Consider the following 15,132-nt stretch of genomic DNA (forward strand, 5'->3'; position numbering starts at 1 on the left):
GGACAGCCTTCCCCTGACCCAAGGCTTGTATTTCAATCGCAGTCACACAGAAAACCAATAAAAAACACCACCACCACCATCTTGGTATTTCCATTTATTATGCTGTAAAAAGCAACGCTATCTGGATCTTATTTCTTAAAATAAATAGCTTTCATTTTCAGAACCAGTACAGCTCAAGTTTAGATTCACTCATGGGAAACTGCTAGAAGTACATTCATCACTGTCTGTTCCCCACAATACAGAATCTAGAAGTCGAGATCAGCCTAGTCAGTTACAATGACCAGAAGTACACTGCCAGAAAGTATAGTCACTGATAGTCCATCTCTGAAGCAAAAAAATCCGGTACAATACGTTTTGTTCACAAAGATAGGCTAATTAATGCTAAGACTATCACAATATTTCTGAGTACAAAGCATTAAGTTAGCTTAACTATTTAGTTTGTGATACAGAAGAAACATATATGACAAAACCAGAAGTGTGGGGAATCTTCTTTGGAGCATAAGGAAGTCAGTATTTGATAAGATAACCAAAAGCTACTTACGTTGAAATCTACATGTCAGCATCATGAATGATAAACAGCCAAATCAATGTACTGCATATATTTATAAATAACGCCATGTCTAAATAGCTGCACTGCTTAATTGGACATTACAAAATAACGCATCTTCTCACACTGAGAAAATACTAAAGCTATCCAGCAAAAATGCACTGAAGCTAAGACTGGCTAAAAGCACTCCGTATGATTCGGGAAAGCATTAAGTTCAGGGACAGCCATGATCTTTATGTTAACTCAGTCAAAATGCCGCTTCTGAAGGTTTTGTATGTTTGTGTATTGTACAATATACCTACCTTTTAAAGATGCTTGCTTGAGCAATGCAAATTTCAGTTAAACTAAATTGGGTATTTTTCTGAGAAGCTGAAGGATAGGTTTTTATACAAAAACAGAAATAATATTAGCATCAAGATACAGAATGCTATAAGAATGCTATAGTCCATCTGAAAATCTCTACTCCTCTATTCTAGAGTTAATAGATCTGTTGCCAGAGAAAACATTTTGGGATTTAGTGTGGGGTGCAGCAGAGGAGAGGCCTTGTGGTATTCAGTGACCAATGCAGCTCATTAAAGAGCCAAAGGCCATTTGATTTCATTATTGACTAAAACTAAGGTGGCTGTGACACAGGAGGTGAAGAGGTTAAGAGATGTTAAAAGCCTTCAGAAAAACAGCTGATCTTCAGAGAGGAGAAAAAAAGAAACAGCTTAAGAGCTGTAAGATTCGTGAGAAAAAGTGTTTGACAACCATGCCAGCCAGCTTGGAAAGGTGATTTCAGGGCTTTAGACTTTCAGATTCAGCCAAGATTTCATCATCACAAAGACAGTCACTGCTTGTGATGAGTATCAAGCACTTTTCCCTTTGGATTTTTCCCTTCCTGTAGGAGGCAGTATGGCATATCGAGTAGAGGACTGTACAGGAACTCAACAGGATTTATTCTCAACTACACTGACCTGCTGGGTCATTCTGAAGTTACTTCTCTCTATGCCTTAGTTTCCCCACTTGCAAAAGGGAGATAATGTGGATCAGGTCATCTTTATAAAGTGCTTGGCCCAATCTAGAAAGAATTCAGGCATCAGTTTCAAGAGAATTTTGGTGCCTAAACACAGAGTTTGAACTTCAAGATCTACTAATGACTTGGATGTTTTGTGCTAGCATAAAATTAGCTATATATGCTATTCTTAAGCACAAATCTCTATATGTTAAACAATTCTGGCTTAAAATCTACGTCCAACAACTGCAGGGTCTCAAAGTCCAACTCTTTAAATCACTGATCACTTCGGAGGTTTTATGCCAGTGTTGGTAAAAACAACTGCACGTGGGATAGGGAACTGTCCTCACACTGTAGCTCTGCAAACAAGAAAGTATCTGCATCTACACTTCCCATGACAGCACCTGCCAAGCTGCCTTCAGCGGTAAGACAATAAATGCCACAGTTCACCACCAAAGGAATCACCTAATTGTGCTCTTGTTGCTGAACTCCTGGTTCTACACCCCCGTAATCCTACTGACTAATATCCTGCTCCTTGGTTGATGGTAGTGCGAGAAGAGAATTTTCCCAAAATTTGGCTTATCTCCTGCTCTGCTCATGCTTTGATTGGCTCTATGCTCCTTAAAGCTGTTTAACTCCATCCGTGTTCCTCATGATAAACTTAAATTTAGTCAGATTTCTTGTAGTATTTGGTTTAGTATTTTGCCTTTCACATGCCTACATTCCCCTCGCTGGGTCCTGGTGCAACTGCCAAGAACGAAGCATGAGCCCAAAACAGGGTTTTGCAGCTTGTCAAGGCTCGCTGTAGTGCAAATATACCTGCAAGGAGCACGACTGCATAGAGTGGAAGCACCCGCTTTCCCCTGTTACAGGGGAAGTACTTTAGCAGCTGAACAGGGAGAGAGGAAGGAGGCTAGAAAAAAACGCTTTAAGGAAAAAAACACTAAAAAAAACCCCTAAACATTGAGAGATGTTACAAGTCACATTCTCCTACGCCATTTGGTCAAACAAACCTTAAAACAAATTCCCTGACAAGACTATCTCTGAGAACAAGCCTAAGACCATAGACAACCATCACCTATATACTCTTTTGATATTTATATTATGTAAACAAGCTCGTGTGGAAATTTCTTTTTTTTTTTTTTTTAAAGTAAGTGCAGATCTTTACTTAACACACCCAGCCTAAATCTACATCAGCATCCTCAACTTTTGAAAACCCTCACTGACGCTCATACCTGACAGTACTCTGGCTCATCTCAGCCATACTGGAAACAGAGGGCTAGAGAAACAAAAATATAGCAAAAAAATCCTGACCACAGACTCAAGTTCACATAGAACACAAAAATAAATTAAGTAGTGCACAGTAAAGCCACAGCTAAATATCTTTATACATCAATTATATGCAGCATGAGGTAATATTGCTCACATTATGGAGGGAGATTCTTAGTTGGTTTTGTTGGTTTTGAGAGATTGGATTTGTCCTGTGCGTATAGAAACTCCTGTAACATAACACTGAAGTAACAGAGACTTCTGTAAAATATATACCACTATCAGATAGAAACACACACGCTCTTCAATTACTTATGTACACCACAATTAAATAGGTAAGTGACTTGATTCTTAGGATCTAGCTGAGAATGATTATAGTAAGCCATCTAGGTTTTTATGAACCGTTCGGTTCTCCTTTCCATTGTTGGAATCCTCTGACGGCGTGTATTGGACCTGATATTCTTGAAGAATTTTAAATACATCGTGGTGTCCAAAATGTAAAGCTTCATCCATAGGAGTGTTGTTCCATCTAGAGGAGGGAACACAGATCTAAGATCAGCATGCAGTTGTGGAGCTAGAAAGCACCGAAATTCACCCGGGCTGTAAAGCCACTCACCTGTCTTTGGGGAAAGGGTTCACTTTGCATGCTTCCAGCAGGAACTTAACAACATCCACGTGTCCTGTAAGAAAAGCAGGACTGTGCGTGTATGTATTTATAGGCTTACATGTATTCGTGCACACACACAGTGTTAGAAAGCAGGTATATACAAGGTGAGACATTACCTTCTGCAGCTGCCACATGCAATGCTGTTCGGGAGTCGTAGTCCCTCTGCTCCATATCCATCCCTGACAGAGCAAATCTAAAAAAGAATTATGGAAAAAAGTTTTACATAATTAAAATGAGTTACAAAGTTAGCATTGAACAATACACCACTGCTAAAACAATAAAACATCTCCTGCAAGAGGATATAGATGGCAACAAAAAGTAAGGAAAGGGGCCCTAATTGCTTTGGCTTTAAAAATAAAGTAGGGGCTTAACTTTCTTCCTAGGGTCTAGCTGTTATAAACAAAAAAAAGTTAGAGCACCTTTACAGTCAATTTATCTGATCTAAAGCCAAACATGGGCAAGGCAGGTCGTGTAAAGCACAGGAAACTCCTGCCAGCTGGGGAAACCCAGGAAGGACTCCCAGGTTTGTAAATCCTGAACAGCATTAAGGTATTAGGAGAGCTCTTTCATCACACTGCATCGCTCAGGGACAGAGCTAAGCTGCGCACATCCTTCCACCCACTAACGATACTTAGACATATTCTAGCTGAATTAATATGTTTATTTAGTCTTACAGTTACTCCTTTAAACACTGCCACATTCGATTCAAGATTTAGAAAGCAAAGCTAGATTTCCTAGCCTCTCCAACAACAAGGAGCGTTTTCCAACCTGAATTTCTGAGGCAGTTTCAGAGCTGAACTACAAAGCAGGCTAGAGTTCAGCTAGGGTTTTCTGCCGTTGTAAGACTATTTAAGGAAACGTATTTCAGTATGATCCCAAGAAATGGAAAACAATGGGACTGCGGTATAGTACGAGGGTATCTTTTTGATGACTAGTTGTTTATTTTTTTAAACACATTGTTATACTTTTCTCTCCGTGCCTAGGTACGATTTTTCAAACCTTCTCTTTCAAAGATGTTCAACCAAACAAGGAGTCAGGCAAAATGTAACCATTAAAATGCCATAGCTAAAAGTGTGGTGGCAGAATATATTAAATTTCCAGCGCAGCCTGGATGTCCCCAGCATGAGCACAGCGTACACTCATAAGTAAACAAGTGCAGATGCCAAACAAGCAGCTTTCCTGCTTTCAAACCCCACTGATTTTTACCTCCGGAGTGCAGACACATCTCCCGTGTAGGCAGCAAACAGCAGGTTTATCACAGACTTCACCTACAAAGAGAGATGATGCCCAGTTTATTCAGCTTCTTTCCTCAAAAAGAAAACAGATGGAAAACCCATGGAAGGCCAGCATGGTCAACTGGTCCAATGCTCATGAACGGGTTCGTTTTGTCCTGCAAATTTTGGCCAGAGAAGCACACAGCATAGAAACACTGCAAGAATTCATTCCAGTTTGCTTTGCTACCCGTACTTCTATGTCTCTGTCCAATGTTGAAGTCATAAGGAAAGTAAATGAAACAAAATGTGCGTGCCTATTCTGTGGTAACCAATATGACCTTTGTTGTATGGACAAGCAGTATTCTTCTCTCTTAGACTGCCTGATACTGACAGAGACAGCATCGCTTTGTGCAATTCACAAATCATAAACACCTTGTAAGACAAACTCCTTCTGGAAGAGTAAGTTGTTTGTTTTGTTTGTTTGTTTTACAGAGTAGACAATGTTAAGTCTGTTTTAGCAAAAGAGAAATAATGTTTTTGCTTTGTATTACAGATTTTGCTTGCATACATCTAATATAGAAGCTTTCCTCAAAGAGACATTTTAAGCAATTCTGTCACATGAAATCATTGCAAGAAGAATGAGGTTTGTATGCAAAGGTAGAATAATTTTAGATCAAATTACATTGGGAAAGTCTCCAGCAAGTAGTGCTTTTCTAGCTGTATTAAATACTCAAATAAGGAATGATATTATTAGGCCACAAGCCTCCTCCCATGTACATTTTTAACACATCCTGGCTATAACAACTGCAAGTTTTAACAAGAGACAGAACTGGTGGTTTTAAGCACACCACGTTGGTTTGCTTCCTTCACTGACGCTGCCAGTTGCAGGCACCACTCTGCAGTATTTCCCAGGAAGGTTTCTGAATGCCGGGTTACTTTTTAAGCTGAGTCTATGAAGTCCTGCTAACAGCCCCGAGCGCTGAGGGGCTGAAATGAAGGAGAAAGCTGGCGCTGCACTTGCCTTCCACGACGAGGGAGGAAGAAATAAAAGAAATCATCCACCAACAAGTCTCCCATAGATTTAGCTGCACGAAAACTTGCAGCTGTCATGAACACGGAGATTTGCACCACTAGAAGAAACCAGACAAGGGCAAACACCCTGCGCATCCTACATCTAACATCATTCACCAGGCTTTCAACGCTAAACCTCACACAGTCGCCCAGAACATGAAAACCTCCTAAAAGGACGCAGATCTTTTATAGATGCCAGGCTGCAGACTGTATCTAAATGCAGGCATGGAAGGGGAATTCAGTTTCATAATCTTTACATTTCATCAGGATGATTCAGAAAGTTCTCCTTGCTGAGCACTGCTCCGTTCCTGGTGCCTGCAGGCGCAGCAGGCTGCCTGCGGTTAGTGCCCGAGCCAGAGGCAGGTCCTGCAGGTGCTGAGAGCTCCTCGGCTTTTTGGATTTAGCAAAAGCAAACGGCATTCTGTCCTGAACAAAACCGTTTCAGAAGGAACTGTACTTTTGGCTGGGCTTCTTTGCATTTCTGGAAATGCAAAAGTGTCTATTAAAACATAGTATAAAACAGCACACGTTCCTTCCTAAAAAAGCGCAGAAAAATCTAAACTTCAGTTCAAAAAAAGGAAATCTGAGAGGAAATGTGACTGCTCTCTGTACATCAGTAAAGGTAATGGGATACAAAAGCAGGGGAGAAACAGATTTAGCAGGAGGACAATTGTAGCAGAAAAACTATCCAAACTGGCCAGAAATGAATTCAAGCAAGAAAAAAGCAGGCACATTGTAGCCATCCCAGCTGAAACACACCTCCCTCCCATTGGGTTATCTGCCCCCATTTCAAGTGAGACTAATGATTTTAATTGAAGAATTGGACTATATTTGCCAGCAACAAAGCAAACCTAGGCTCTGCAACCTCACCCTACTCTATCAGCAGCACAGTCCAGGCTAAAAAGTTAACAAGTTTCGTAAGGTATCAAATGAACCGCTCAAAATGCGGTAGTAAAAAGTGAATTAAATGATAAAAGTTAGAATCATCTGCCAAAACAAAATACAGCTTGAATTCAAAATAAGAACATACAGGATATACAAAGTAAGAATACACACGAGCATCTTCCGGTACATCACTTAAAGAACATATTGATCTAAATAGTAGATGTGAAATAATCACGTAAGAGGTCATCACTCCGATAAAGCTTTGACCGACTCAGCCCAGTGCTGGCAGTGGTCCTGCTTCAGGTAAGAAGTGGCAAAGTGACCGTGACCTCGAGAGCTCCTTTCCAACCAACAGCTCTGTGAGCCTGTGGATGAGCAGGTGAGCAGCACAGAAGAGAAAAACCGAGACCTGTTTTGTTGGTGAAGAACTACGCTGATGTGAAGTTAAAGGAAGGAAACATCCAGAGTTCAGAGAGGCAGGAAGCTACACCGCTGCTACAGGGCCATCAGATAAACACAGATAAAGGGGGCCAAAGGGGAAAAAAAAGAAAACACCCCAAAAAGCAAGAACCAAACAAGATATAGCTCTAAAAAGGAAGGCTTGGCATTACAGTGACAATTAGTCTATTCCTACTGAGGTCGTTTTAAATACCTTAAGCCTGATCGTGCTAAAAACTTGAAGACATCTCCCTCAGATAGCATGAGTCAGACTTCAAACGCTGCACATAAACAGAGAAAGCACAGCAACACACGAGGGCTCCCTCACTGCTGAAGGGAGCACGTGTCCAGGGGACAGCAGACACATCCCTCTCCCCGATTTCTCTGTAAACAGGTTGTCAAAACACCTGGGGTAAGACATGACTGAAAATTTTTTCAGTGTATCGAGCTGAGAGAAGTTTCAGTGCCCATTTAGTTTGTGGTAAGCACATGAATACTGGAAGAGAACTTCAGCATATCTGATTAACCCCAAAGACCTGAGCGGTGTGCGGGAACAGCCTGGTAACAAAGCAGCCCTTCCTACCCCAAGCAGCCCACGCGAGAAGACTCCCCTAAATAGCCTTAATCTCGTGATGGTTCAGAGAGAATCCCCATGCAAGGCTGAGCTGAGAGCCATGCACCTTAACACGGACAGGTCCAAAGGTCTCTTTTTTAACCTGCAGGGGAACAGCACAGGTACTGCTGCCTCCGGGATGCTTCTCAGCAGGAGACCTCCGCCAGCACAGCACCCAGAGCTCGCTGCAGCCGCTCTCTGCGCCAGGACAGGACGGAGAAACGAAGCCTGGCGATGGGAAGGGGGCTGCTCCACTGTGCTGCAGCTCAGCAGCTGTGCAAAGACAATAAATCCTTTAGAAAAAAATTAATTTAGCTCGGAGCTGGATTAATTCCACGAGAAGCTCTTAACTAAAAAAGGTCACTGAATCTGGGTTTTCATTTCCTATCGTGTCCTGCTTCCTGAGAGCACCCCCCCACGCCCAGTGATTTATTTGAAAACATGACAGATTTTACAGGCTGAGAAATATTACTGTTGGCTGCAGGGTTTTTCCAGGTGGCCGAGGATCCTGTCAAGCCCAACAGTTTGAAATGGTGCAGGTAATACAAACAAGGGTAATCAAACAGCCCCCCGGTCTTCCTCAAGTTCCCTTCACAGAATTTAGGGACACCATCGCAGCCCAGACTTCAAAAAAGATGTTCAAAATGTTGCAGGAAAAGGTTCTTTGAATGTGTAGTTTCCCAAAAACTTTGCAATGCCTGAACTTCACTAAGCACGGGATGGACCTCGCGTACTGACAGGAGACTTTTAAACGCAACCAGGCTGGGAAAAAGACAGGGCTGGCTGAGGCAAGCAGCCACCACTTTCTTGTCCCCCTTTCCCTCTCAAAGTGCCGCACTGAGAGCAGAGTTTGGGCATGCTACTTCCAACCCTACCCTCCCGGCCTGAAGGCCAAAGCTTTAAGTCCTGAAGTATCCCCCTGTGCAGCACAGAAACACGGAGATAAATCAGGACAGACCTCAGCTGAGGCAGCTCAGGACTTGCCAACAGCCGGCTGCCACCACACTGACCACAGCTCCCTGTTTTACTGGGATCTCAGGGCTCCCAGGTACAGGCAGGGCTGAGCAGCCACAGTAGGGAGGACAGAAGCGGGGATAAAACGGGGCAGGAGGCGGCTCTGGGCAGGGCACAGCAGGGAAGTCAGACCAACCTGCCTTCTCCAATGCACAGCACCACGAGGACTACCCCTGCTGCAGCACAGTTGATCTGCTTTTACGATATCTCGGCCACCTTCCCTTGGCACCCGCACCAGCAACGGAGGATGACGCAGCCAAGTTTTCCCCTCCGGTTACACACAAGCCTGACACATGCTATTGCACAACTGCAGATCAACCAGGAGGAAAGAGCAAGCACGCTCGGTAACTTCTCCTGCGGGGTCTGAGCTCGCTCCCTACACCGGCAAAAGTCACCCTGGTTTGGCAGCTGCATCACAGCGACACACGGAGCACACCGCACAGCTCTCGCCAAAAGGTCCCGCACCAAGTGCTAAGTGCGTGGCACTGCTAAGCCAGCTCAGCGCCGGATTAATGCCGAAATTCAAAAAATAGATTTTAAGCTAAGGATTAGGGAAGAGACCGGTGGTGCTATGAGGTCTTCCCATTCTCCTGACCTTCGCAAATGACCAGCTACTGATAAGTAACGTAAAAGCAAAGAGTTCACATGAACCAAAGTCATAAAAACCCCCAAATCAACAAGTTGGACTCAACACTAGCAGGGTTTGGCTACTTTTCCTAAAGCTGACCCAATGCTGAGGGTTACCCGAGTACCCAGAAAAAGCAGTCATCCTTGCTGCTCTCCTGAGAAGTGACGAATTTTTAAATGCTCATTTCATCAGTGGGGAAAAAAAAATCCTAAACCTAAAATATGTCAATATAAATTTTGAAACAGCAGTGATGAGCTATTGAAGAGCCAGGTTCTACGATGAACAAGTAATTCAACCATGCTTAAACATAGCCCGTAGCTGAATTTCTCCTTGAACACACGGTTTCAAACTAAAATGGAGAAAGCACTTAAAAATTAGTTCTGAAGTTTCACCTTTGAAATTAAACAGGGAAAAAGAAACCAGGGACAAGTCTCAGAGAGGAATGCACTCATTTGTACATTCGCTCTTAAGACACTAGGCAGGACTGCTTAGTTTAAGAACTGACCACGTTCACATTTACAACTCATTTACAACAAACCCCAACCCTCATCTCCAGGGACTGCTGAAAAGGTTAGTGTGGAAAAATCACTATTCTAGTCTAAAAGACACATTTTTGCTTAAATACATCATTCTTCAATATGAAGCGAAGCTGCATTTTGTAGGGATATCAGTCTCAATCAAAAGCCAATGCCTTTGCTGCACAGCTTCTGCACTGCTTCCCCTGAAACAATGTAAAAGTTATTACCTGAAAGTAAGCAAAGAATTCACTTTTAAAGGTAAACGTCAGACTGAGCCATAAACATGTTACCCTCCAGTGGGTTTGTCAAAAGCACTTGTAATATATTACTATGAAAAATTAGAAAATTGTAATTCCTGGGGAAAATCTTTGTTCCGATTATACTAAAACTAATTGCAAGATATGTGAGCAAAATGCAGACACTTACATGTTAACCGCATACAGAAACTTTTAGAAATATCTGAAATTACAACCAAGGCGAGCTATTCCCTAGAACTTGTTTCTTCAGGGCTTCTCCCCATGCCCCCCCATGCCTATTTTCTGCATTACTAACCTTTGTTTCCTGACGTAATGTAAAAAAAAGTGCAAAAACAGAAGCTGCAAATACTTACTCCTCTGTGCTTTCAAACTTTAACACAGAAAATAAGATGGTCTTCCCCCCCCCTTATTTCTAAGGCACCAATTTCTCTCCCTCTAGATGGTGCAAGCTCCTCTGTACAGCTGGCGACAGGCTGATACCCAGCTCCATCAGCTTTCACGAGCTGCGGGTGCAGCATTTATTTTTGGAGTCAAAGCAGCAACAGTAACTTTCAGAGCTGCTCCCTGGGAGATTATTTTTGGAGTCTCCCTAGTGGAATTCACTTGAAATGCTGCTTACGTGGCGATTATTTACATATGCACACTGTCAGTGGAAAGCTAATAGACTCATAAAACACTTGCTTATTCCTCAGTAACTGCCTTACAGTTTTGAGCAGTCGTGTTCAAACACAATTTGTATATACTGAAAATTTCTACTCGCCTGTGTTAAGGCTAGACCACAGCCAAACAGGAGGCTGCATTTTCACATAGGCATGCCCACAGCAGCCTTAAACCAACTGTGCTGCTACAGCTGCACAGCCCTCAGGCAAGCCAGCAAGCTGGTTATTTACCCAGGTTCACAGAAGAGCTTCTCAGTCCTCCCTTGGCTCTACAATGCAGTAATAACAGCGCTAACAGCTTCCAGCATGAAGCTCCTCCGATGGGTGTGCTGCATTCACAACCCTGAAGACTCACTCGAGTGCTCTGCACACACAGCCCCTTACTGCATCCAGGTAGTTGAGCTGATTACACAGAAAAACAAGGCACGTGTTATTTCATGCAATATTACTGCCTTTCCACAACCTTACACTTCATTAAAAGCAGTACAACCATGCTGGATAATTTCGTAAGATGGGCATTAAAAAAAATCTTTACATTATTGATCAGGTGCTTTACATTTACAAAAAATCTTTACATTATAGAGACAGGTGCTGCTGTTTGCTAACAAATATTAAGCAGCTCAGCCTCAGTCCCTGTTGCAGATGCCACGCTTGTACCTCAAAATAAGAAGCACTAAGCATACCAAATATACACACTGAAGATTTCTCTAGACACCAAAAAAACGTCATTAGCCCCTTCCTTCAACCTACGAACAGTCCGTTTCCTTCACTGGAAAAGAGACTGGAGTCACAGAGAGCAGTGCTCCTGGAGGGGAAGGCTGCACACAGAGGGCTCCCTCTCCTCTTTGCACCTACTCGCGTACTGCTTTTGAAGGGGTTCCCACCATTTGCATTTCCTCCAGTTTCAAACCTTACAGAGACAGGTAAAAAAGAAAAAGGCCAAAGCACTGGATTATGCCACCCAGAAGTACCAAATCTACAATAAATTGATTTTCTTTGCCCATCTCTGCTTGAAGCCCTTTTTTCATCAGTACTTTAAAATAATCTAGATATTGAAAAGTGTCTGTAAATGCTACTTGCTACACTCTAGCACATCAGAACTGTCCAGCTGGCTTTTCTGAGCTGTTGCTGTACTGTTTTGCAGATTATTAACGGTTTGGGACTAATTCCATTCAGGCTACTGAATAATTCTGAAGTATTAGTAAACTGACTGCGTTTAAGTTAGAAATGGGACCTAAAACGAGTTGAGTTAATCTAGTAAATGTTTTGTTTAACCGTACCCAAGCGAAACATCTACTTACCTTCAGGAAGGGATTCTCTCAGAAAGCCCATGCCCATTACACGGCTCCGGAGACACATACAGCCCGCGGGGTGAGCCCAGACCCTCCTGCCCAGCAGTGGCCCTCGGCTCCCACCACCGCCTCCCCCAGCGGATGAGGAAGAATCAAACCTTCACCATACACACAGCTGGGGTGCAGAACACTGAAGATAAATATACTAGGATGAACACAGCCAATATAGCTCTGGTGTGGATACCCCCAAGCAGATGATCCTAAGTTCTTCCTACAGTAACAGGAAGCCTTTAGCCTCAACGAATGCTGAAACCTCATCGTGGCTTAGATGATGATGCAATGATGAGAGCTTCCCTCCCCATGCACACACACGGCTGGGAAAATGGGTATGGCTGGTAAAAGAGTAGCTAATCCTACCTGCTACTCACTAAGAATTATTTGTAGAAGTCCTACACTTGGCTTCAGTACCTCTGACCTTTGTTTTGGAGAAGACGATTGACTTCAAAAGGGAAGAACACTGGAGAAAGGAGAAACTTGAGTACAGAAACTGCTTTTATCACATTATGACAAGCACGATCACATTCAGTTCCACCTGCTGTTTCTGACTTCTGGTATCGATGAATCAACACATTTCCAATTTTGGAGACAACAGTATGAAGCCTATCACTGACTAAACTCCCAAAACCCTAAGTAAAAAATGTAATAGTCCTTCTGGACTGAAGACCTAAAGTTGGTTGATTCCATATACCAGCTATGAACAGCTATTTAAAGAAAACCTTTCATGAACATTCATAAAATGAAAACACTACAGCAACCAGAAATTTTGAAGACCTAATAAGCAAAAACTCAGTAACTCTAATGAACCAAGCAGTTCCAGAGCAGCGCAAATTAACAAGAGGAGTAATAGCAGTCAGCCTCACGCCTGTCCTCCTGCGCAAGGATATTGCTGTGGTGTTGTCTGCCGTGGGTGGTATGACAACAGATGAGTACGTAGACTTTTTTTGAACACAGCTTTTACTAAATCAAGTGAGACATTTAAGGCATAAAGACTTGCATCTTCCAAGTCAGAAAATGAAAATGAGGAAAAGTTTCTGTTTTGGGCAACGTGCATTTGCCATCAGTATTTTGGATGGAAATAGCTGAATCTTGCTGCTATGTCCAAAGCTCCAAAGTTATATAGAGAAAATTTTAACGACCTTCTCAAAGCCTTTACCTTTCTCTGCTGCCAAGAAAGTTTTAAAGCCAGACAAAAAGGATGTTTTGCCACTGAACTATGATGATTAGAAATTCCGAAATGGTAAAACAATAATTCTTGCAGAAAACCACAGCCAGAATCTTAGGGTCATCTCATGACATGGATTTTTGTATGCCCTTTTCAGTCCTTCCATGGACTAACCCCCTGCAAACACTGCTGCAACAAAAGGCACAGAAAATCTTAACAAGTGGGATGAACACTGATGAGTCGACTCTTTGAATGCAGGAGCGCAAACAAGAGCCTTTGAAGTAGTGGATACAGACATTACTAACACTGCAAACTTTGCAACCAAAGGACTGGGATCAACAACAGTCAAATGAATAAAGCCAAATGCTGATGAGTGCTTTAGTGACACTGGCTGCATTAAGCAGGCAGGACAAAAGAACGTCTGCCCTTTCAAGGACCTACTGACCACAACAGATATCTGCACCATCCAGCAGAGCAACGCTCCTGCTTTCCTGGCTGCAGGTATTTCACAATTCATGAATGGCTGTTTACTCTCAGCTACAAGACTTTGAACCAGAATTATTCCAAAAATAATGGAAGATGGTTTTGGAGACACTTACCCAAGCTTTACAAGCAAGGAACTGACTACATCCAGCAGGCTGGAATGAGAATAGGAGAGGTCTTACGAGAAATTTGCACTCTACTCTTGTTGGAAGGATTGTTTCTGAATTATCAGCAACAAGTTCTAGCAACCTTCTTCTAATTTCCAGTCTATTTGTTACCTGTTTTTCTTCCATTGGTAGCACTTATTAACTTAAACAGATCTTCCACCTCCATGGTTTCACACCAAAGCCTTGGGAACAGTCATATTCCCCATTTGTACATCAGCCAAAACATACTCAGCTGTTCAGTTTATTCTCAAACAGAAGTTACATTAAGCAGTTGTCTTTGAACAAATACAGGCTGGTGAAGTTCAAAACAAGTCCTTTAAAAGAAGCGTGAAATGCAGTTATCATACAGGAAGCCACAGATACCCTTATAACCAGAGACAGGTCTACCAGTCCAAAAAAATCCATTCTGATACTGAACAAGTAATTCCTGACCAAACAATAAAGTTGCCTGCCTCGAGGAGAAAGTCGGACTGGTGAATCACATCAACAGGAAGCAAGCGACATTATCTCTGAACACAGAGTTGGGTGATAGGAACAATTCACTGTTTTGTTAATAATCAGTGTGATCACAAGCGGTCCCAGAAGTAACGCACTGTCCCTCAGCAAATAACCTATTTCCAAGTTTGCATTAGCCTGTTATACTAGAAAAAATACAGGACTAAAGCCCTTTCAAGTTCTTAAATCACTTTGAATAGCTTTTTAAAAAAATGAGAATCCAATAGGAAAATAAAGCAGGAAGTACAACGTTAGTTATGGCTTGACCAAAAGCATTACCCATGCCACTTGTAGGATTCCCTACTGGCCAACACACTTCCACACGATGGTAAGCTTACCACGCAAAGTGAAAAGACAGGAGTCAGCCACCACAAGCAACAAGAAAGGTAAATTTTAGCAGTCATTGTTTTTCCCAATATATTCTTCGGGATGGAAGTGGTAGAACTCTGGGATGCATTAACCAGTTGGGTTAGAGAGAACCCAGTCTTGGAGGTTTTCAACATTTCTTTGGCAAAGTCCCTGAGCAACACGATCTAGCTGACATTAGATCCTGCTCTGAGCTGGAGGTTGGACAGGATGATCTCCAGGAGATCCCTTCCAAGCTCAACTTCAAGACCCTATGGTTTCACGCTTACAGCCAGTACAATTTCCTGCACTTCATACAAGTGGGTTATGATGATTGTACCCAGCCAGGTATAA

The 15,132-nt window shown here is 42.5% G+C and overlaps 1 protein-coding gene across 2 annotated transcripts in view; it reads right to left on the minus strand.

Moving 5' to 3' along the window:
* Window positions 1-81: 81 nt before the first annotated feature.
* GLS (glutaminase) overlaps window positions 82-15,132 on the minus strand; it is a 58,535-nt gene continuing 43,484 nt past the window's right edge. For both annotated transcript variants that reach the window (XM_080598818.1, XM_080598820.1), the window contains exons 15-18: window positions 4,684-4,745; window positions 3,594-3,670; window positions 3,427-3,490; window positions 82-3,339 (exon numbers count right to left, since the gene is read on the minus strand). In XM_080598818.1, the coding sequence (XP_080454944.1) occupies window positions 3,183-3,339; window positions 3,427-3,490; window positions 3,594-3,670; window positions 4,684-4,745 (360 nt within the window). In that variant the 3' untranslated portion in view covers window positions 82-3,182. The remainder of the gene's footprint in view (window positions 3,340-3,426; window positions 3,491-3,593; window positions 3,671-4,683; window positions 4,746-15,132) is intronic.

This window comes from Anser brachyrhynchus (genome assembly GCF_964034855.1).
Source record: "Anser brachyrhynchus genome assembly, chromosome: 7".
Classification (NCBI taxonomy): domain Eukaryota; kingdom Metazoa; phylum Chordata; class Aves; order Anseriformes; family Anatidae; genus Anser; species Anser brachyrhynchus.